This window comes from Syngnathus acus, chromosome 16 (assembly GCF_901709675.1).
Source record: "Syngnathus acus chromosome 16, fSynAcu1.2, whole genome shotgun sequence".
In the NCBI taxonomy this organism is placed as follows: domain Eukaryota; kingdom Metazoa; phylum Chordata; class Actinopteri; order Syngnathiformes; family Syngnathidae; genus Syngnathus; species Syngnathus acus.
The window spans coordinates 1578948-1602295 of NC_051101.1; the positions used below are offsets into that span (position 1 = coordinate 1578948).

General features: G+C 46.9%; 1 protein-coding gene and 1 long non-coding RNA gene across 7 annotated transcripts in view; one reads left to right on the forward strand and one right to left on the reverse strand.

Moving 5' to 3' along the window:
- The window catches only part of grik5 (glutamate receptor, ionotropic, kainate 5), an 85478-nt gene extending 63767 nt beyond the window's left edge, over positions 1-21711 (forward strand). The window contains exons 6-20 of one of the 6 annotated variants that reach the window (XM_037273162.1): positions 1811-1989; positions 2752-2805; positions 4447-4617; positions 5260-5412; positions 6440-6544; positions 7734-7841; positions 10816-11019; positions 11776-11889; positions 12500-12609; positions 12719-12892; positions 13527-13692; positions 14786-15011; positions 15503-15631; positions 15892-16058; positions 18422-21711. In XM_037273162.1, coding sequence (XP_037129057.1) covers positions 1811-1989; positions 2752-2805; positions 4447-4617; positions 5260-5412; positions 6440-6544; positions 7734-7841; positions 10816-11019; positions 11776-11889; positions 12500-12609; positions 12719-12892; positions 13527-13692; positions 14786-15011; positions 15503-15631; positions 15892-16058; positions 18422-19045 — 2684 coding nt within the window. In that variant the 3' untranslated portion in view covers positions 19046-21711. Of the gene's footprint in view, positions 1-1810; positions 1990-2751; positions 2806-4446; positions 4618-5259; positions 5413-6439; positions 6545-7733; positions 7842-10815; positions 11020-11775; positions 11890-12499; positions 12610-12718; positions 12893-13526; positions 13693-14785; positions 15012-15502; positions 15632-15891; positions 16059-17606 lie in introns of all 6 variants that reach the window. The other 5 variants (XM_037273164.1, XM_037273163.1, XM_037273165.1 and 2 more) reach the window with 5 other exon arrangements.
- On the reverse strand, positions 1647-22343 carry LOC119135691. Its single transcript, XR_005100595.1, has 3 exons — positions 22274-22343; positions 17375-17380; positions 1647-1660 (listed from the first exon to the last, which is right to left on the reverse strand). It is a non-coding gene; the product is annotated as an uncharacterized LOC119135691 (long non-coding RNA).
- Positions 22344-23348: the final 1005 nt, after the last annotated feature.

The window sequence follows — 23348 nt, forward strand, 5'->3', positions numbered from 1 at the left end:
GACGCAGACGGCAACTATGAATCGTCCTCGCAGGGACAAATGAGAGCAAACTTCAAGTGGGGAGAAGAACACAGATGACGTTGCACTGACGACTTGTCATTTTAAGTTTCCTGTTCTATGGTTGCGATCACAGTTCCTTTTTCTGCCATCTCTTTTTCTATAACAATTAGTGCCTTTTTAATTTCTCTGCCCATTTTGTCTTTTACGCTCATGGGTATCAACACAGTTTTGTCCGCTGTTTTTTCTTTGTTTTGCCGTTTTCTTTTCTTGCCATTTTCATGCCATGGTTATTGTCACATTTTTCCTCAGCTCATTTCCTGTTCTAAGCTTAGGATTGCATTTTCCCATTCGCTGTTTTTTGTTCTATGGTTCTCATCCTATCATCCGTCATCGCCATCCCAGGACCCATTAGAATGGTTTGCATCGTGCTCCGTTTGAACATGGCCGGCCGCCGACAGAAATTAATCCCCGTTTGCTTCGTCAAATGTGAGCGAATTTCGGGTCATTTCCGACGCATCTTTTCTTTCGCTGCGGCCGGCTACCGACGCTCTATCGTGAGACTAATTCCATTAAGCGGTCGTCGGCGACTCGATGAGGTGGAGGACGGCGAGACGTTGAATGCAGAAAAACAGAGAACAGGAGAGAGAAGAGAGGCCGCCCCAAAGACAGCTGAGAAAAATATGTGACGTGAGCAGGCAGAGGGAGGGAAGAGAGGAAGCTGTAAAGTGCATTGATTTTTCTCCCCTCCTTGCTCAAACTAATTAAAGTTTTGGCCTGCTTCAGTGATTACCCCTCTGCTTACAGAGGCTTTCTCCCGCCGAAGGGCTCTATCCGCTACCTCTCAATCCGGATGCGCGGTGATGCCGCCCCGCTCCTCCTCTGCCACTTATTTACATAGCTGGGGGGTGCTTTACTCTCGCATTACTATGAGGCGACGCGCGTCGGCAGAGTCGACTTTGCGGTCAAGGCTCACTCCACATACGGCGTCAAATGTGTCTCGACTGCCACTGGTTATGCTCATTACCCAAACCAAGAAGTTCGTGTGAAGAGCGAGAATCAGCTCAAGTGCACACATTTCTGTCTTTTTGCTCCTTTCTTCAACTCGGCTTTCGGTTTTCCCTGTTTGCCTTTCAAAAAGAATAATCACAGCAGTGCTCAGAGGAACGAAAACTGTAATTGAGCTGTGACATAAACTGTGAATTGCAGCACGCCTGAAGGCCTCCTCCGAGATGGACATTTCTTTTCTCCCATTGCGTAAAATTAAAATGGAAGCTGCTGCCATTATATCACCGTTGTTGCCTGTACAGACTGCTCATTTGCACCTGCTTGACTCAAAAGGACAGAACGACATAGAAATGTCGTACATGACAGTAAGCAGCAGGACTCTAAAAAATGAAGGTGAAAGTCAAGCGTCTTGCAGTCAAATTATTTTTTATTGAAATATTTTATACAATCCAATCAAATTGTTTTCTCTCTTGTTGCCATGGCGACCCCGGATCTCTACGGTTACACTTGGAAACAACAAACAAGCCAAATAAAACAAGGCACCCTAAATCATGGTCTCAAATAAATCCTTCAAGAGGAATAAAATATTGACTCTTTTTCACACCAGCTCACAAATCTGTTTTCCAGAGCTGTCACGAAGCAACAATTATTTTTACTGAGCGGGGAGGTTTGAACACACATAAGCCCCGAGCCCAGCAATATTTCACCGTTTGAACGGTCCCTGCGAGGCAGCCGTCGCTCCGCCTGCCGTGCGCTGATAGAGACATTGATATGCAGCCTGACACGCCGCGTCGCTCTGCCTCAGGCCTGCTGAGATTGGAGGAACTGGTGCGCCGCTTCCTCATCTCCCGCGAGACGCTGTCAGTCAGAATGCTGGATGACAGCCTGGACCCGACCCCGTTGCTGAAGGAGATCCGTGACGACAAAGTCGCCACCATCATCATTGACGCCAACGCCTCCGTCTCCTACCTCATCCTCAAGAAGGTCAGAGCATACACGCGCACACACCTTTTTTGTTTCATGTCAGCCAGTCTCTGCGTGAGCATCTGGCTGTTGGCCGTGGCCAACAGCAGCTTCTGTGTGAGTGAGTACCTCCCAACACCTGTAGAAAATTCATCACCACTTGCAGCATTTATTCATCCTATTTTAGCTCCCTGTAGGTGTCCTAATACCTTTGTCCATATAGTGTAAGGACTTAGTCTTATTGAAGTTTTTTGGCTAGTGCTTATTCATAACATTTCATTGACGATTATTTGAAATGGGGTGTCACAAAAGCTCCTGCCATTGTTCGTGCAGTGTGTAAAGCTAATCTGGTGCCCACGGCAACACTGTGGGAGTACTTTTATTTTTGTGTGTGTGTTTGTGTTCTCGGTGGGAGTGCCAGATCCTCAAGTGAGCTCATCATCCATAGAATAGAGCAACTTTTTAACTTCCATGGGCTCCACGCTTGCCCCAGTAAGCGGATGGAGGTCTAATTTTACCTTGGCGGATTTTTACCTTGAGGGACCATCGTGATAACGGGACTTCGGAGCGGGAATCGTTCCGCAGCTCCGTGAGGACTCATTCGGGGTGCGCGGCAGAGCCGTTGCGCCCTCCGGGGGCTGTATGTTTCCCGTGATGTAAAATAATGATTCGACTCGCCATCCTCTCTCGCCAGCATTACTTTTTTTGCTCCCATCCCTCGTCGTCTCACCCACCTGTCTCTTTGTCATTGTCCCCCCCCCCCCCCCACCTTTTCTGCCGCAGGCGTCAGAGCTGGGCATGACGTCACCGTTCTACAAGTACATCCTCACCACAATGGTAAGAGTGCAACCTTCATCTTTTTCATGCATCCGTTTAACTGTTGTCCTCATTTGGAGCCTGGCTGGCTGATTTAGAGCGCCTCATTGTAGGCCACAAGTGCGCACCTGTCAGACAGAGTAAGAAGAAGAGTATGGAGTGGGAAGGTGTTAATTTTAAAAGGTGTCAGCACAAGATAGAGGCTAGTTGACGGCGTCGCATCTGCAGTATTGTGATTGACAGTTGACTGGTAAGCGTGACTTTTTCATTCAGCACGTAGAGGACGGCTTGATTTTTGTCGATTTTGAAACCTCCTTTACAGTACTTGCCATTTTTTTGTATTATTTAAAATGTAGCCTGGATGTTAACAGCACTTGTCCCTGTGGTGTGGCAAAATCCGAAGACTTATTTAGTTTCACTTTACACTGACTTTAAAGTCAAGTGCAGTAAATCCCGAGTGTTATTTATATGAGCTGTAATCACATTACAAGTGCAGCAACCCAAGTGCAGATTTGACATGTGCAATATTCCCACGATGGTGACAAGCGCAAAATTGCTCACAGGATCTCGACTGATTACTCGGGACAGTACCATCAAACTTCATTTTATTCACTATTAATTCATATTTTGACTTTTCTACTTATTGAACTGCCTGTTGGCCGTAATTTACAGATGCACCTTTTCCTTGTTTGGGTTTGTGCACAAGAAAGACGATCAGGCCACGCTTTGGGGGAAGGCTGAGACGCGGGAACGCACAGAGGACGAGCCAAGCGGTGCCGACGCCTCCCCCCCTTTTTAGCCTTTCGATTAATGTGTGGCTTCATGCAGCCTTCACTCCGCCGCCTCCTTACATTCCCTCCCTTGTCCGTCCTCCGTACGTGCCTCACATGCGATTTGGATGTTTACGTGCGGCACCGCGCAAAAGTCACTATTAAGATGCAAAGCTCTGACCAACGTACACTGCCGTTAAGCCTCTAAAGATGCACTTCAAAAAGAAAATCTGCTTCAGATGCTTGTCAAGCTCCGGTTTGTGCACGTTTTGATCTGTTCCGGGGTCACAAAACTGTCTGAACGGCCAATGTTTGAAGTCAGTACGGTTGTGATTCTAGGGAGTTGGACTGTCCCATTCAAGCACTATGATGTCATTTCAATCCACAGCAAGTGGTAAAATGACTGCCATCTGTGATGGCTACATTTCGCTGATATTCCACAAACGCAATATGAATCTGAATGCCATTTCTGAACCAGTGGGGCCGCATAGAACATATTAATTAATATGTTTAGCTTAACCTAAAGAATATTTTAGATATATTTTGAATTCGTATTAAAAATGGCTAACGAGCCAAGTTAGCTAGCGCACATTAGCCCATGAGTATAGGTAAGGTTTCTTGCGCTTTCTCAAATGTCTGGGGTGAAATGTGACCATGTGGGGATGACTAACAACAAAATGACTGAAAAGGTCGTTCAAGTAACAGAGCAAGTCGTTTAAGAATATAATAACAGTAGAGCGGCTGCGTCAGCAACCTGAGTCACTGTCTCACTCAATTGCTACTTATCTCCTCTCCTTGTTGTCAAAGCCCTTCTAAGATTAGATGCTGTCACTTGCTGGCACTGTATTTTCGTCATCCGGCGTGGCTTCAAAGTCTCTGCGGCTTCTTGTAGGACTTCCCTCTCATGAGGCTGGATGACATCGTGGACGAGCAGTCCAACGTGGTGGGCTTCTCCATGTTCAACACCAGCCATCCCTTCTACCTGGAGTTCATCCGCAGCCTCAACCTGTCATGGAACGAGGGCTGCCACCTGTCCTATCCCGGCCCGGCGGTCAGTCCCTTTGTACGAAAATGGATTCATACCAGGTCTTGCTCACACCTCGAACTATGCTGAAGTCATATTCTCAAACTCTTTTTGCACAGCTCTTGGTGCCATGCCGTTAATGAAACAGCTGACTAAGCGGTTTTAGCGCTGAAGATGACAAGTTTCGTTCTGTACCGATCCATTTTGAACAAAATAGCATCTGACCTAATGATTTTTACTCGTTAGTTATTTTAACACTAAAACTCCGTATTCATTTTATACTACTTGAGTTTTTTTCACCCACAGGTACCATCTCCAATACGCTGACAGTCAGCGCCTCCCCCTCCCTTGCACATACCCTCAAAAACCGACCCTAATTAGCAGCCACTAAAGACGTTTTGTTTCCTGATGATGCAAACAGGCCACGTAACCTCTTTTTACTTCTATGTAATGACTATTGATCCATCCATCTGTACCCTCATCCTTCCTTCCTTCCTTCCTTCCTTCCTTCCTTCCTTCCTTCCTTCCTTCCTTCCTTCCTTCCTTCCTTCCTTCCTTCCTTCCTTCCTTCCGTCCGTCCGTCCGTCCGTCCATCCATCCATCCATCCATCCATCCACAAACACCCCCCCCCCCGCCCCTCCCCTTTCCTCTTTCCCGTACTCCCACTCTGGCTTCTGCAGCTGTCGTCGGCGCTGATGTTTGATGCAGTGCACGTGGTGGTGGGGGCGGTGCAGGAACTCAACCGCAGCCAGGAAATCGGAGTGAAGCCGCTCAGCTGCACCTCACCTCAGATCTGGCAACACGGGACCAGTCTTATGAACTACCTGCGCATGGTACGCACACGCCTTCTCGCTTCATTCTACATTCAGTGGGAAACTCAATGCACGGCGCGTCATAGACTATTGTGTGTTAATTTCCAAAACTGCTTTTTGCTTTCTTTTGGCTGACGTGGAGCGTTCCAGAAGGCAAATAGTCATTTTTTGACTTCATTTGCCATGAAATCCCGTAGAAGTGGTGTTGACTGCTGTCATGATGATGATGATTTGTGAGCGCTTGTCTCTTTCTGGCCGCTTAATGAGAACAAATGGCAGCTTCATTATCATCCTCATCTCATGTTGCATGTGGCCTGGGCGTGTGCGTCTGTATGAGAAGGACGGCGTCTGCGTTGTCAACGTGGCCGTGGCGCCATCCCTCATTGCCTCCTCCCCACCGGCCAGACATCTGTCCATGTTAGTCAACATCACGATGAGTGCCGTCCTCCACGTTCCTCCTTCTTTTCCCGGGCACTCAAGTTCATCGTCTCCTCGTTGAATCGAAGCCGCCGGTCCCGTTCTGACCCGGCTAGCCCTTCACTCTTTGCTTTTTGCGCTCTCAAAGGACGGGACAAAATATCGATACTCCATCATGATAATTCTTCCCTTGATAAGCTATTGATGTTGTGGAGCCAAATATTGATGCTTGTGTTAAGCCGCCATTACAAACACGCCGCCTCGTTTACCCGACTGAATTCAAACACTGATCGTCATGGTAATGTCTGCATTTGCGGCCCTTTTCTGGGGGAAAAAGTGAGGCCAGCAAAACAGCAATTGAAATGTCTCATTTACTCCACAACAGGGAGAACAATTGAGCTACAATTTGAGCATCCATGAAAAATAGAATAAAAGAATTGCTTTTATTCTTCAGTATATTTGACTCCCATTCATTTTTCTGTTAAACCGTTGTTCTGTATTAAATATAAAACAAAAAATGAAGCGACAGCAACGGCAGCATTTTACCTGAATGAGTCACCACGATCAAAAGATGGACGTAATGTTGTTGGTTTTGGTTTCTCTTCTTCCGCCGTGGTCTCGTCTCTGCCAGGTGGAGTACGACGGCCTGACGGGACACGTGGAGTTCAACAGCAAAGGTCAAAGGACCAACTACACCCTGAGGATCCTGGAGAAGCACCGAGGAGGCCACAAAGAGGTCAGCAGCCATCTGCTACGCAGTTGTTGAGAGTTGTTGATTTTTTTCTTGTTACCTGCATGTCTAAAATGAAAGTAGTTTGCTGCATATATGAAATCAATAAACACCCGGAGGGAATGCAAATTTTATTTCTGCACGCAACCAACATGATGCTTGGTTGAATTGAAAATCTGTTTGAGCGTAAAGTAGCCGCTTCGAACCCGGAATTTCAGGCGAGGCTTTTTGAGACGTAATTTGTGAGTCTGTCCGATTTCTTGCTGCGGGGGCTGAATTTTGAGAACATTCCAAAGGGTGCCCACGGCTCCTACCAGACATGAATATTCACCAGGATGATCATGACTGTAAAATTTGGCCTGTGAATAATAACGGCGAAGAAAGAAAGCAATTTTGGCGTTGCCTTTGAACTGGACAAAAGGCCGTTGCGGGCGGAGGCCATTTCATTACGTGGACGGGATTTTTATCACGCAGCTCTTTTGTAACCATTCCCCGCAGTTTGGTCTTTCCGCTAATGACTTTAGGGAGCTGAGGATGAGCTGCATTCTGGGCTGGCTAATAAATCAGAATAATCATCCTCATCCACTCCCCTACTTGTCTTCATGTTTATTTATGTATTTTGTGCGAGGGTCTTTTTGAAAAGTGATAATCCCCGTGACCTTCCATAAAAGAGCTTGTTTTGGTGAATGTTTGATCTCTGGGTCAGCTCCCCAAAATCAAGCCACCGTGTCACAAAACTGACCAGCTGTGTCCTTTCAAAGGCGGGATTAAATGAAGCGCCCGTGCGCGTGCCCGCAATGAGACAACCCAAAGAGATGGGGCTGGCACTTACGAGGCGCCCCTGTGTTTAGCGCCAAATGCCAACCGATAAAACGCCGCTGTTCTTTAATTTGGTGTCTCACTTGTTATAATTAACGTTCCAGCTCGGCGGTGGGATAAAATGTCTGAGTGGGATGAAGAAAAAGAGCTTTACAGCCTAATTCAACCTTTTGGTTTGGTCGTGTCCGCTTTTGAGAGCCTCGTTGTTGGCTGCAAGTCTAAGCGCGGGCAGGAACCAACACTGTCTTATGCTCTCCTTCATTTGCTTTGCATCATTTCATTGTGTCACTATGATTTGCTGGCCATAACCTTCCACAGTGGAATCATATTTCTTTTGGTTCCGAAGCTTGAAGGACATTTTCTGTCTTGCGCTCAGATCGGGATCTGGTTCTCCAACAACACCCTGGCAATGAACTCCACCAGCCTGGATATTAATGTGTCGGAGACGCTCGCCAACAAGACCCTCATTGTCACCACCATTCTGGTAAGGTCGCCCCTTCCTTCGGGGCAGCGACACAAGATGGGGGCCGCGGCGTTTGCGTCGGGTGTGTCTGCGTCGTTGGAGATTCCGCTTTTCACTCATGGCTCGAGCTGTTCTCATAGGAAGTGACAGTGTTGACATAACAATCTGCAATATTCCCGTTGTTGTGAGATGAAGTGGACGTGGGGGCAGACTAGGAGACTCGCGTTGCTCAAATCAACTCATTTTTTAAGGGAGCTGGGCCAGCTCATGCAATTGAGCCTCGCAACAGGGCCAATGCCAAGTGCAGCTTTCGTTGGTGTGAATATTTGGGAAAACTACCCAGAGAGCCAACTATTTCAATTTTCCATCATGTACTGATCCATTCTGGTTGTAATGTCCCAGTCCATTTAATTTTGTGCTCACCTTCGCCATTGGCTTTGTATGGAACAAAAGCCTAATCAAGGTCAGTTCTGACAATCGGACCTCGTGAGAAATGTTTACAGGAATAGAATAGTGATGGTCCATTTAGCACCGCAGTACACCCACCTCGTGTCAAGTAGAGCAGATATGAAAAGTCAACAGCGCACACACACGCATGCACACAAACGCACACAAACGCACATAGTATGTGCTTTCATAAACTAGATGAAGCTTACTAGCAAGTCAAAGTGTGGAAATGTGTGCTTGGTAGCTTAATTTCTTAGCACGATTGTGTGTGCCAATTGATTTCCCCCTAAAATGATGGCCAAGTCGCAAGGAAAGTGTTTTTGTGCGATGAGCAGAGGTGCCAAATCTTTCCTGCCTTTGCCAGCTTGCTCCGCTGTTGCGAGCGATTTCTGTTTGGTATTTTTGGATGCTTGAAGTAACGAGAAGGAACAGTTTGGCAACTGACGCTCAGGAGCTTCGGCGGCGTTGGAAACAAGCGACTGGGATGTTCCCTACGAGTAATCAATTTTGGAGTAGTCACCGATACCAAGCACCGATGCCCTTTGTACGGTTGATACATACAATTTCTTCCAAAAAGCAATGACAGATATTTTTAAAACAAGCCCTCCATATGCCAAGATAGCATTTTTCCTGGAAGTGACGTTTTGTTAGCCGCAATTTTCGTCTCTCCTCCTTTTAAATTTCTAGTTCCTGATAAAATGGCCCCAAAAGATGGTCGTTGCGAGTACCGATACCTTGAAATAAGGCTGCTATGGGCACCGATACTCGCCCATTCCCAGAAGGAAGCAGTATGTGTGTGAAGCATGTGTCGCAAGGGTGGGCAATTCTGGTCCTCGAGGGCCGGTGTCCTGCATGTTTTCTCGGTCTCCCTGCTGCAACACACCTGATTCAAATGATCAGGATTGTTATCCAGCCTCTGCAGGTGTGTTTCAACAGGGTGACATAGAAAACATGCAGGACACTGGCCCTCGAGGACCGGAATTGCCCACCCCTGATGTGTCGTATCAATGAGAAATCTTTTGAAGTGAGTGCGGATTGAAACATGAAAAAACAAAAACAAAAGAGGTCTTGCTGTTGCTGCACCAAATGAAAAGCTTTGCCTTGTACTTGTGATGTATGGCAGGGTAGGTAGGGTGTTTTGTAAGGTGCTAACAAAGCAGCGTGATGGCTCTCTCCTCGCAGGGGAGTCGCAATTTTGACAAGGTGCAGCAGCCTCTGTGACGTTTGCCGCCGCAGTCTGCGTCCGTTGCACGCGTCCGTTACGCTCTGCGCTCGTTCAAATGAATTCCGAGCTTTCCCGGCGGGGCCTCTCGCCTCGATTCCAAGTGTGAAGTCGGCTGCGTGTTGGGAATACTGTACTCAAAACACATACAGACACACACTTAAAATCCTTTCAGTGGAATGTTGATGCGAGTTTTTTGCCCTTGGTTTGCTCGGCGTTCTGGCGCAGCTTGTCCTCCCAGCTTTGTGGACGACGGCTACCTGTTTGGAATGCAAACCATTTGATCCTGTCGCTCGCATCAGCAGCCGGAATGCATCAGCCCTGCCATTTTCTTTCCTTTGAAAAAAACAAAACTAAAGGCTAATTGGCTATTGGAGCGAAGTCAGACTGGGGCCATCTCACGGGAGACACATGCAAATGTGTTGTGCGGCGGCAACGGCAGCCCAACAAGCGCCAGACTCATCTTGCAAATGCAAAGGCACACCACATCACCGTATTCGTTGGCCACATTCGTTGTCTTAAAAATATTTCGAAAAATAATAAGTCGAGAGGCTGTGGGTTTCACAAAGAAAAAAAGACCGCATTTAAAACGACATTGTGATAACATGAGAATTGCACTTTGAATCAACTCGTTTCTTTCAACTTGCAGTTAAATTTGACTGTCAAATTAAATATGAAACAAAGAGAATGATTCATTGAATATAACCACATAGCTTTGCTTTTATTTTAGACTCTCTAGCTTAATGCTAACAAACAACACAAAACACTATAGAAAGGCTAATAAATAGCTCAATAAATATATAATAAAAAATAAAGAAAATATATATCTCGTCAATTAGGAATTCATGACATTAGAAAAAAAAGTCCTGAGTCTCGATCAGCATCTGTGAACTGTGATTGTGTGTGACTTCACCGTTTCTGCCTATCTCTCTGATAATAGATTAAGTATGAGGAATGTAGCATCACCAGCCTCGAAAGTAACTTTTTGGGCGCTCACGTACAGAAAAAAGTTGTGAATTTTGTCTTTGGCAGCGATGTGGGAGCTTCCACTTGCTCTCGTTTTGGTATCTCTGGAGGATTACACAAAACGGCTCCCAAGTGGAAGTCGAGCAGGGGAAGAAGCTGCCGAGCAACCTGCAGTCATTCAAAACAAGATCCAAAAAAAGAAAGCAAGAAACAAGCTCGAAGGAGTTTGACATGATGACACAACAAAGAGCGCTTGTGTGCAACTGTGGGAAAGAAGAACCCGTCTTGTTATAGTCGGGGAGTCAAATTGGCTAGCAGGCCCACATTTTCTATGTCCGTGCATGCGTTTCTTCTGTTCAGGAAAACCCGTACGTGATGCGTAAGGACAACTACCAGGACTTCCTGGGCAACGAGCAGTACGAGGGCTTCTGCGTGGACATGCTGAGGGAGCTGGCTGACATCCTCAAGTTCTCCTTCAAGATCAAGCTGGTGGACGACGGGCTGTACGGCGCCCCCGAACCCAACGGCTCCTGGACGGGCATGGTTGGAGAGCTTATCAACAGAGTGAGTCCTCGCAAAGCGGCTCCTCAAAATATTTGGGTCGGGAAACCGTTTTACCGTGCCTGGCAAAAGCTACGGAAGTAGCTCTACTTTTCCAGAGCAGCTTCATTGTGATGCAGGATGGCAAGTAGAGAATCGTGTCAAACTGGCTTACAAATAAATGTGTCCGTCCGTCTGTCTGTGGCCGGGCTCTCCACCAAGATTTTGCAAAAAGTGATAATTGGGAGAAACACTGAAATTGCCCATGTCGTCTTTTTTTCATTCATCCAGGCCTTGGAAGCAAGTGACGGCCATTTTTGCGGTAGCCAAAATGAGAGCCCCCCCCAATTACCATACGGTTTTCTTCAATTAGCAGACTGCGGTCCCCTCGTGGGGTCTGGCATGCTGGTGCCCCCCCACCGGCTTGCCACGCTCGACCACCAGGCAACGCTGGCTCTAATTAGCGGCCCATGTTCATCAATTAGCTTCTAATAGGGGGGGGGGGCACAGGTGGAAATAGCTGCCAAGCCTGCGCTTCCTCGCAATTAGCCTCATCTACTTAATGGATAGAACGAGGAGAGGGATGCATTTGTATCTGTTTTTTCTTTCTTTTCAAATGTCTCTACAAGCACATTCGAGCACTGGCGGCTGCTGTGCCACTGCCATTGAGTGCGGACACACGCACCCACCTGAACACTTGTGTTGCTTTGATTTTTTTTTCTCTCTTTTTTTTCTTCTCCATCTGCCGCTCTCTATTCTCTGTATTTGGTCTATTTTCAGAAAGCCGACCTAGCCGTGGCGGGCTTCACCATCACGTCGGAGCGCGAGAAAGTGATTGACTTCTCCAAGCCCTTTATGACCTTGGGGATCAGCATCCTCTACAGGGTTCATCTGGTAAGGATCTTTTTCGGGGCACGCCCATTCCTGGCTTTCATTGTTTTGCTTAGACTTGACTTTAGAAAGCTTACAGGCCATGAGAAAAGCCACTTTGACTGGCCATGATTGTGACCACTCCCACAGTGGTGCAGCCCTCCATTATCTAGACAAGGGGAGGGACTCTAGGCAGTTACTACACTGGTTACTAATGCCTGTTTGGTCATGTTTACGCCTTTTTCCTCCATTTTTTCTTTTTTGGTCTTATTATTTTTGGTCTTTATATTTTTTATTCTTTTCTTTTTTTTTTGGTCTGACTTTATTTTTCAGATTTTTCCAGTGCGCTAGTACATAGCATTTTTTTTAATCATTGGTGGTCCCGAGGGAGAACTCAAATGCCTAATTTGAGTGTTGTGCTTTTGTACCTTGTAATTAGTCGTAGGCATTCACATGCTGTGGAGCGCTCTGTCTTAGCAGCATTACATCGCGAATGAGGTTTTGAGCAAAGACATTGCAAAAGGCAGCGAGTATGGATGGCGGCATACAACATGGTAGCGCCCCGCCCCGCTGTGTTGACCTCTTTTTGTACCTCCCCTTCTGTCCGTCCCACGCTGATCCGTTTCCTCTTCAGGGTCGTAAGCCAGGTTACTTCTCCTTCCTGGACCCTTTCTCGCCGGCCGTCTGGCTCTTCATGCTGCTCGCCTACCTGGCTGTGAGCTGTGTGCTCTTCTTGGCTGCAAGGTCGCCAACCACATTCAGTTTGCGCGGGTCACTTGCCGCTGCATTTGGCCTTGCCGCGCCTATCGATCAAACTGCGGACTCCCGTGATGACTTGAATTCTCTCAAGCAGGCTGAGCCCTTACGAGTGGTACAACCCTCACCCGTGTCTGCGAGAGCGCCGGGACATGCTTGAGAACCAGTACACGTTGGGCAACAGCTTGTGGTTCCCCGTCGGCGGCTTCATGCAGCAGGGCTCAGAAATCATGCCCAAGGCCTTGTCCACCAGATGTGTCAGTGGAGTGTGGTGAGTTGTCCTGCTAGCTAAGCGTCACGCTAACAGAATTTAAGGACGGCCCTTTAGACCAGGGCGTAACGTCAGTAAAAATCTAACTAGCTCCAAGACCGGCGTGAAAAGTGTATGGTTAGTATTAGATAGCTAGTTAGTTGTCACGGATGCTTTTGATAGAGGGCAAGTTCAAGACAGACTAAAACTACCAGTCTGACTCGACTCGGGCGCATATCATTCGCACTCTGATTAATTGTGTGCATTTTGATGACATGTAAATTAGAAGCAGAATGTTAAATCAAATTTACCCTCGTGGGATATTAAAGGATTCTTGCTCTTCCCGTAACATGAATTATGAATCCACAAATCCTCCAAACAAACTGGAGGACCGGGATTAGATTGCGAGCGCATATTGTCTCCATTCGGTCGTTTAGCTGACGTGCGGCTCACTTCTTTTCCCTTGCCGTAAGATTCGAGACGAACGGTTTAGTAAATGCTCGCAGGAAAACTCATCCGAGGGCTTTCCTGAAGACTGCAAGTTATGTGCTGAGCTAATCAATGTTCGCAGCTGAAACTGATGTTTTAGGCAAAGACACCCAAGTCAGCCATTTTGCACGAAGTGACCATGGCCGTTGTTTCCGCCGCGGTCCAGGTGGGCGTTCACTCTCATCATCATCTCGTCCTACACGGCCAACCTGGCCGCTTTCCTGACCGTGCAGAGGATGGAGGTCCCCATCGAGTCCCCTGACGACTTGGCCGACCAGACCAACATCGAGTACGGGACCATCCACGGAGGGAGCACCATGACGTTCTTCATGGTAAGGCCTTTTTTCCGTTTCTGTTGTTTTTTTTGGTTTTGTTTTTTCTCTTTGTGCCGTGACGCATTTGTCTTCATGTTTGTCCTTACATCTGCCGCTTTATCTTCATTGGCTGCGACGGGCATTTAAGTGGCGGCATGGCCGCCTTTGTTTGTTTCCACGAGCGCCTCGGGGCATCCGTGTTGGCATCTGTGTTTGCGCAACAAGAGTCTGCGTGTGTTTATGTTGTGTTTTTGCGTGTAGGTGTGTTTACATATGGGAATGTGAGTAGGTGAGCGTATTTGTTTCTCTGTGAGCGGATGGCCGCATGCCAGGTTGGAAGCGTTTGTATTCCCTTGTGTTGTGATCAAAATGCTTGTGTTGAGTAACACAGCGAAAAAAGTAAATTGTGACAATCATTTTGGGGGTTGACAGGCGTGAAGTGGTTCTCTAGTCCGTGTTGCACAAAGTCCACAACATGCATTTGAAAGTGTGATCAATATTTATTTCGTGTTGTGACTGAGAAAAGAACGTGGAAATCAGAAGCCGTTCTCAGAATTTTACTTTCCTTTTTCTTTCCTTTTTTTTCAACGACACTGTGGACTATTATTCCAAAGACACGCATTTGGCGCCCCTCCCCAACACGCTGCGTTTCCTCTTCCAATGCAACCCGCTAAAAAATGTCGCGGCACACTCCAGGCACTCCATCGTGTCGCCACGTTTTTCCCCTAAATGCTGAGCCACCCCCCGCCAGCCCCGCCCACCTGGATCGCAAGAGATGATGCATCTGCTTAACGTAGCCGCCGAATAATGTGTTCCATCGAGTTACCTCGCCACCAACCCCCCCCCCCCGTCTAGCTGCCGTGATGTCACCGCGTCATTATTCACACTGGATTTTCATAAACACACACGCTCACATTCGGGGGTTCCAATGTTGTTTATCCGGCAAGCATCTTTTTCCCCTTTTTGCTTATCGCACAATGTCTTTCCTTATCTTAGCCCGTGTGTCTTTCGAGAGTCACGATGCCTTTTTTTTTCACATGCGTATTATAGTATAGTATTTCTGCTTGTTTACGTTCTGTGCCCACTGTCTCCTCTTTGTTGCCATCCTTAGAACTCTCGCTACCAGACGTACCAGCGCATGTGGAACTATATGAACTCCAAGCAGCCCAGCGTGTTCGTCAAGAGCACGGAGGAGGGCATCGCCCGCGTGGTAAACTCCAAGTACGCCTTCCTGATGGAGAGCACCATGAATGAGTACCACCGCGGCCTCAACTGCAACCTGACGCAAATTGGAGGCCTGCTGGACACCAAGGGCTACGGCATCGGCATGCCGCTGGGTACGCAAAGCCGCCGCTCCTTGCGCAAGTAGGTCAGCTTATCGCCTTTGCGTTCCATGCCCGTTTATCTGCATTCTGCACACTGGAATCTTAATCAACAAGAAGAATCTTCAAGCGTTCCAATATACCAAACAGCCACTCACATTTTTAATTAATGGCGTGGCGCCAATTTATATTTCCATCTCGTGTTTGAACATAATTTGAGTCGCAAAGAACAACTGGAGTGGGTTAACTCAATTTTTTCTCATTTCTCATGCACTCAGACTCTATGCCACTATTGGTACCTTGATATATAGATAGAAATAATAATAATAATAATTTAAACCTCTTTTTGAACACACCAAGTGATTAGCACTTTTTACAATTCTGTTTCACAAATTATTGAATTCATAATATCGACCAGGATGTCCGAAACATTTATTTTCACCCTATATGACAAAGTCAAAACACTCCTGCTTCCTCTTCTTCCTCTCCTCATCATCATTGTCCAGGTTCGCCGTTTCGAGACGAGATCACGCTGGCCATCCTCCAGCTGCAGGAGAACAACAGGCTGGAGATCCTGAAGAGGAGGTGGTGGGAGGGAGGGCAGTGTCCCAAGGAGGAGGACCACCGGGCCAAAGGTCACTCCACTCATCAATCCTGTTTGATATTAAAAAGCATGGGCAGCTTTACTTTTGTTTCCTATCCATCAAAACGGCAGCTGTCTCTCATGCAAACACTAACTTTCTTCTCACTTGATCAGTGATTTGATATATTTAATTCTGTCTGGACTGTCACAGAAGTAAAACTTGATCCATTTGCAAGTCGGTCAATTTAAAGCGAGCAACTGTTTTCCCATTGAGACGTTTGCGGTCCTTCTCTGTTTCTTGCTTTGTGTCAGGCCTAGGCATGGAGAACATCGGCGGCATCTTTGTGGTGCTCATTTGCGGCCTGATCATTGCCGTGTTTGTGGCCATCATGGAGTTTGTATGGTCGACGCGCCGCTCGGCAGAGACCGATGAGGTATGCCCCCATACCTGCCCTCGCCGAACCCGCGGACACACCCCAGTAGGTTCCCGCCAACCCTTTTTCCATTTTTTCTTATGCGTGTATGTGTGTATGTGTTAGAGTGGTTTGTTTCTTTTCCGGAACTGTCTCCATTTGTGTGTGCTGTCCCACTTTATTTGGGCTTCATGTCTGTTACGTGCACATGAGATGATTGTGCAAGTCAGAAGTACTAACACCTGCCAAGATAGAAGGCTAACATGCTATTAGCTGGCATGCTATCAGAGGCCAAGATAGCAACCTGATTATGGAAAATGCGAAGGCAGGCCTTTTCACACAACACTTACTAGGTTTCTTGGGGTGAAAGATCTTACATCAGCTCTTATGTCGAACAATAATAGTAATCTTTGAACTAATGCTGAGATGCAAAGAGGTGGAATGCTATAATATATAGTTAACCTCACAAACCTGAGTATGAGCTGTATTTCAGAGGTCTAAACCACACAAAATGCTAAAATATACGGTAATCCCTCGCTACATCGCAGTTTGATTATCGCAGCTTCAGTACATCGCAGATTTTTTCCCCCCAAAAAAAGAAAAAAATCACAAATTCAAAATAAACCTTCTAAATTGAGGAACAATGGCACAAAAGTTGCCCACACGCCAGCAGAAGGCAGGGAGTGTCCACACAATTATAATACTTCGCGGATTTTCACATATCGCGGGTGGTCTTGGAACCAATTATCCGCGATAAACGAGGGATTACTGTATTCACATAGCAGCCATCATAAATTGGGCAGATTGGGAAAGATTTTGCCTCGTGCCGACTAAAACCAGTAATGCTAATTTGACTGGATGAAAGGCTAACACGCTACTAATTAGCAATGTATCGTCCAAACAGCAATTTAAAGTCAGATTGATCAAAATCTTCCCATCTTGCGCTGTACTCGGCTTTTTTCCCCCTCCTTCTAGTGTAGTCAGGTTTGATTTCTCATAAGACTCAATGAAATGCTAACGGCAGCACTTTCCCCACTGCCATTTGCGTCCATTTTGCATGTCCTGCCTGTTTTTAAGGTCAGCGCACATCTCTGAGTGTTAAGCGAAAATGTCAGCTGTTTGTGTACTAAACGTGCTGCTACACAAGAGCAATATTGTTTACCGACAATATTTGCTTACATAATGCCACGTTGTGATCCGACTTTAAATGTCGCTGTCTCCTTTTAAGAAAGGGTTCAAAAACTGGGGTCCGGAGACTTTCCGTGACTCGTACTTTTGAGGTTATTTGGAGTAAAATGTTGCATCATATTATTTAGGAAAACATGTGTCTTCAGTACACACCAAGAGAACTAACGTATGGAAACAATTAGCTCTCAGCCAACGAAAAGCTGTGACATGATTGTGTGACGTATCAAGTAAATCTGACTTTAAGGGGTGGGGTCCCCGGGCCCCAAAAGTTTTAGAGCCCCTGCTTCACGTTCTGCTGGTATTCTTGGTCTTCCATCTTTTGCATTACTTCTTCCTCTCCTTCTTCTCCCCCATCTCACTGTCGCCGTCTCTCTCTCTTGCTCTCTCTTTCTCTCTCTTTCTCTCTGTTTGTCATCTGTCCATCAGTCGGCGTTCTCTGACAAAGAGTACTGTTTCTGTTTCTGTGAGCCCATGACCTTTTCTTTTGAATGCTGTTTGTGGTGACGAGCGCGTGTGTGGCCGGCCTGCCTGAGCGCCACGTTGCCATGATGAAGTGTCCATGAACTAAACCAGCCGTCCCCAACCGCTCAGTTGCGGACCGGTACCATTCCAGGGGGTGGGGTGTGTTGTGCCATTTGGAGCCTCCAAAATGTTTGATGAATTGGCAGAACCTCAAATAAGTTTTATTTTGAAATCAGGTGCCTCCACCCGGGCCTGTCAACCTTAGTCATGTGATAATCCCAACACGTTGGAATCAAACAGGTTTTGGCACTCGAAGAGAGTGAATGCTGAACGCCATATGAAATAATCACCTGATGTCTAGTCCCAAGTCAGCGTCGCTACGGACAGTTTTTTTTTTTTAGTTTTTTTAGACATCAAGGAGGTTTCACTCTAATTGGACGAAGCGGGGCTGTGGTGCAAAACTGGTTGGGAACGGCTGCACTAAACGACATTGGGTGTTGCCGTGTCTCTGGATTGTAATAACTCTCTCTGCTCTTTGGAAACTCTTCCCATCCCGAAATCCATTTCCCCCTCATTCCTGTCTTTCAACCTTCGCTGCTCTTTTTGCATTGTGTTCGTCCATTGTTTTGGGCCCGCCTGGTTTCCGCCATTTTCTTTGCTTTTCCCATCGGTGTGGCATCCCGTTCCGCCGCCTGCCTACTCTTTGTCTTTCTTTTCCCTCCTTTTCGTCTTTCCTTCCCCTCCTTGTCCCCGCCCCCCTTACCCGGTTGTCCTTTCAGGTGTCTGTCTGTCAGGAGATGATCACCGAATTCCGAAACGCTGTCTCCTGTAAGAAGAGCGCTCGACTGCGCCGTCGGCGCCCGCTCAGCGGCTCGGCAGCGGCCCTGCGCCACCCCGGCCGTATTTCCCTGGGAGCCCCGCGGCCCTTACGCCTGGTCCGTGAGATGCGCCTCAGCAACGGCAAACTCTACAGCGGAGCCGGACCCCTAACGGGCGGGGCCGGAGGAGGAGGCGGCGCGGGGCCGCCCGATCTGGGCCCGGGTCCTCAGCGGCTCCTGGAAGAGCCCCTCGGCGCCAACGCCACACCTCCCCCACCGGCGCCCACCCCAGTCATGCTGCCCAGCCGCGGTTGCACCCACGTGAGGATCTGCCAGGAGTGCCGCCGCATCCAAAGCTTGCGATCAGACGGCGGTTTGGCGTCGACCGTCACCAGGATACCACCATCGTCGGCGCCCCTGCCGCGGCTGCCCCCGCCGCCTCCCCCGTCTTCGTCCAATACGGACAGCGAGGGTGGCGGGGGTCCCAGCCCCAGGCGGCTGCATAGTCCCCCGCACCACACCGCCCGGCCCATTCCTCTTCAGCAGAACCTGAACAAAGCGGACCTACTGGGGGACCAGGCCTGAGAGTAGAACCAAAAAAAAAAAAAACGGGCAGTTGAAAGGATGGGAAAAAAAAAAAAAGCGGCTACAAAACCATGTAAACTGGAACCCGTTGTGTGGTTGACCTTGAAGCCTGCCTCGCATGCGCTTTTGAGCACTCCCATTTGGACAAAGACTGATGATGGAAGTGCTCATGGCCAGATCGAGCTTCTGATTCTTTCCCTCACGTGAGCGAGGATTTTTTTCTTTTCTTCCACAGACACTTCCTGGAAGCTAACCGCCCTGCTCACTGGACAACGTGTTGTACCTGTATGCCGTTTGAAATCAACACAGAAAGACTTCCTGGGGATTATTCCATGTTTTGTTCATTTTTTTGTTTCGTTTTGTTGCCGTTTGTTCCGAGTGGGACTTCAATTAAAAGCCTTCTATGTGACAATTGCGGTGCTTCGCGACAACAAGAAACATGACTGCGGCTAATTGCGTTGGAGAGTTTTGTGTCCCTCCCTTCGTCGCTCTGGGAAGGATGGAAGACTTCGGTCTGTAGTTCAATCTTGCCGGTGTGTGCGCGTCTTCAAAGAGTGTGAGGAGAACTCGTGACGAGCAGCATGGCACCCTTCTGTTAGTCGAGCGGGAGACTTCCAAATGGGAAATGAATGTCACTCGTTATCGGGCTCCCTTCCCCGGGAGATAGAAAGTATGGCAGAAAGAAGCTTAAAAAAAACAGTGAGGACTTTATCCACTGCAATTAGATGGGTCCTGATCCTTTAATTCTGGGCATCTTTTTAAAAGGGTTTGTTCACACGCCAGCAAGCTGTGACTGCAGCTCCAGACTTGGCCGTCCGGCTCGATCGTCGATAGCGTTTCAAGCTTTTGATTGCCTAACGACTCCCCTCGCCCGGCTGATGGGGAAGCGCGTCAGAACGTTGCCCGTTGGAACGGTGGCATACCGCCGACTGGACGCAGAGGGAATACGTTTTTATCAGTCGCTGGGGCCAAACGACGACGCTCTGTTTTTTTCCATCGCGAGCTGTTAATGTCACAGGCACTTTGGTTTTGAGCAAAACCCTCAAGCGGTCGATGCGCTTGAAAGTTTGCAACGTGAACGCTCGCTCGATGAGGCAAAAGCAGAACGGCCGAGTCCCCGCTTCAGCCCGTGAAAATCATTTGCTCAGCTTGACTTTCAATAGCGGTGACATTTTGAACATCTGTCAATGTCTGTCTGTTTTTTTATGCTAAATGGATGTTGCCATGGTCGCTGCCAGTCACCCATTTGGGGGAATCTGGTTAACTTCAAACGGTTTCAAAGAACTGCAAGACCTCCTTGACTGCTAAGCTAACGGCCTGAAGCTAAACGCCAACCCTTTAACCATTACCTGCCAACCACGAAACCAAGAGCACCAAACCCTTTAAAGATCTCCCACCAACGGCATGAGCAAGTTGCTACCCTTAAATGGGTTAGCAGGCGTAGTTGGCCAAGCCCTCAAATTTAATCGCTTAAACTCTAAAATCTTGACAGCCTAACTATGCCACCGCCAACTCCGATTGATCCCCCGTATCATGCCTACTCACCAAAGCCTCTGCTAGCCTGAACCTTAATACCTGACCCCTTACCCTTGCCCCAGAACAAACGACCCCAAGGCCGTTGATCCTTTACCCTTTGATCAAAATTCGAGTCTCCTAACCCCTTCCAAAGCACAGACATCCTTTAAACCTGTCCCCGAGTACAAGATGACAAAAACCAAATGTCTCTCTTCAGTCAGCAAAGGCCCAATCGTCAGAAAGATTAGCGTCAACGATTATTTTAGCCCGATCTGTTCAGAAAACAATCGCTAGTGTAAAAAACCTATTTGAAGGATGGACTCCTTGGTTGTGCTATGCTAACACTTAGCCTAGCTTTTCCCGTTCATTCCACTTTGTCTTTTTGGATTTTCTGTCAGTTTGGATGCCCTGTGGCACTCTGCTGCCTCTGTCAGGTCATTCTTGGTACTACAAATTCCCTTCTTCTGTGTGCGGTGTTGCTCATCTCGAGTCCACCAGAGGCCGAGAGCTTAAAGTGCGGCAATTTTTCTTCTCATGCCGGTCTCTGATGTTAGATGTTCAAAGTTGTAATGTGTGCAAGGGTAGGCTTCATCTTGGATGTCAAGAAAACAAAACCCATTTTCCGCAAATCACAGCACTTTGAGAACAGCCACCTTCTCCAAGAGCGTTTTGCACACTGTGCTCTCTGTGTAGGTTTGATGGCCTTTTGTGTTCTCTTTCCATTTCTGTGCCGGCATCAAACCAACACCATGATGAAGCTGTCAAGAAGATCAAACATACCGTCTATGAACTACGGGCTCAATACGAAACGCAAGAGGGAGGGAGGGAGGGAGGTCGGGCGGCTCACAAAACAAATAGAAGAGTCTCAGGCGGTCACTCACGCAAGAGGGCGGGCGCTCTCTTCTTTTTGTTTCTTTCTTTTGGATGGAATTTGTTTTCATATTTCTATACTAGTGCTAAATGGATTATTGAATATTCTGACGACATTGTCGTCACTCTTCCTGTTGCTGAACAAGATGTTTATTGTGTGTGTGGGTGATGGCGGCAGGAGGGAGGAGAGATGAAGTCCCTTGGTCCGCCCCGTTGTGCAAAGCTCATAGACAGATCCAACTTGTTTTGCAATAAAAATATTCAAACAGACATCACCGACAGTTACGGCTTGTCATTGAAATACCTGACTGAATTGTTTTATGTGTTTTTTAAGCTTTACGTGAACATTTTGCTGAATGTTGTGTCTTGTTAAAGGTAACCTTCAAACGTTCATTTTAAACACGATTTAAATTCAACTTGTAGCATATTCTTCCAGCGCATAACCTTTTCTTATTGATTGACCCCAACAGATCAATACGAAGGTTCAAATGAAACTGATTCATTGTTTTTTTTTCATGACTACGTTGGTTTGCCTAATTCAGTGGTTCTTAAGCTGGGTTCTGATCAAACCCTAGGGGTTCGGTGAGTCGGTCTCAGCGGTTCGGCAGAGCCTCCACTGCGGAAGTCCGAACACACATTTATTGTGTAAGTTCGTGATAATGCATATCTGAACTGGTCTTGCAGGTTTGCACACTGATTTGCAGGTATGTAATTTGTTGAGGTCATGATTGTGTTGGTTTTGTTCTTTGAACAAGGTGATGATCATGCACGGCTCATTTTGTACACCAGTAAAAAACATCTATGTCTTGGATTTGAATTTTTTTGTTAAATTTTTCGCTAAACAGGGGTTCAGTGAATGTGCATATGACACTGGAGGGGTTCGGTACCTCCAACAAGGTTAGGAACCACTGGCCTAATTATTCAAAATATCATTCGCGTGAAGGTGAAGGCCTTCACACTAATGACATTCCAGTACTTCAGGGATTGTCAACCGGTGGTCCGCGGTCCTCTAGTGGTCTGGAGCGGCATTGCAGGTGGTCCGCGAAATCGGAAATGGAAAATAACTAACATTTTTACAAATTAAATTGGTTTATTATTTAGACTTGATTTATTTTCCAGCTAATTTGACTAATTTTGTGAATCGTTTACCCGTCCAAATGATGTCAAATGTAGCTGAGATTCCCAAAATAGACATACAGATGCAAATAAATAGCCTGTACAGGCCAATCCTCCTTTGCCGCAAAATGAAATGATATTCCCCCAAAGCAGTGGTCCCCGAGTTCCTTCTTGGTTATAATGGTGGTTCCTTGGACAAAACCAGTTGAAAATGTTGAAAACCCCTTCTGTACTTTATTATTATTCTACATATTCCCCCCACTTTTTGACGCTTAACTATTTGCACATAATTCATCCGATTCACCCCATTCCAAACACTAGTTCTCCGCGTAAGTTAAGTTAAGAAGTGGTGAAAATGATACTTTCGACGGAAAAAAACACGGAAATCCGCAGATCCGCGGAAAATTCACATCCCTGTAAGATTTTTCTCGCTCACGGTTTTTCCTGCTTTTTTCGCGAACCGTTTTTCTCGCTTACAATTTTTTTTTTGCTTATGGTTTTTCTCACTTACATACATTTTTTCTCATTTACATTTTTTCCCGCTTACATTTTTTTCGCTTACTGTTTTTCTCGCTTACGTTTTTTCTTGTTTACGTTTTCTCTCGCTTACGTTTTTTCTCGTTCATGTTTTTTCTCGCTTACGGTTTTACTCACTTACGTTTTTTTCCTGCTTATGTTTTTTTCTCGCTCACGGTTGTTCTCGCTTACATTAGTTTTTTTGCTTACTGTTTTTCTCCCTTAAGTTTTTTTTGCTTACGTTTTTTCTCGCTTACGTTTCTTCTCCCTTACGTTTTTTCTCCCT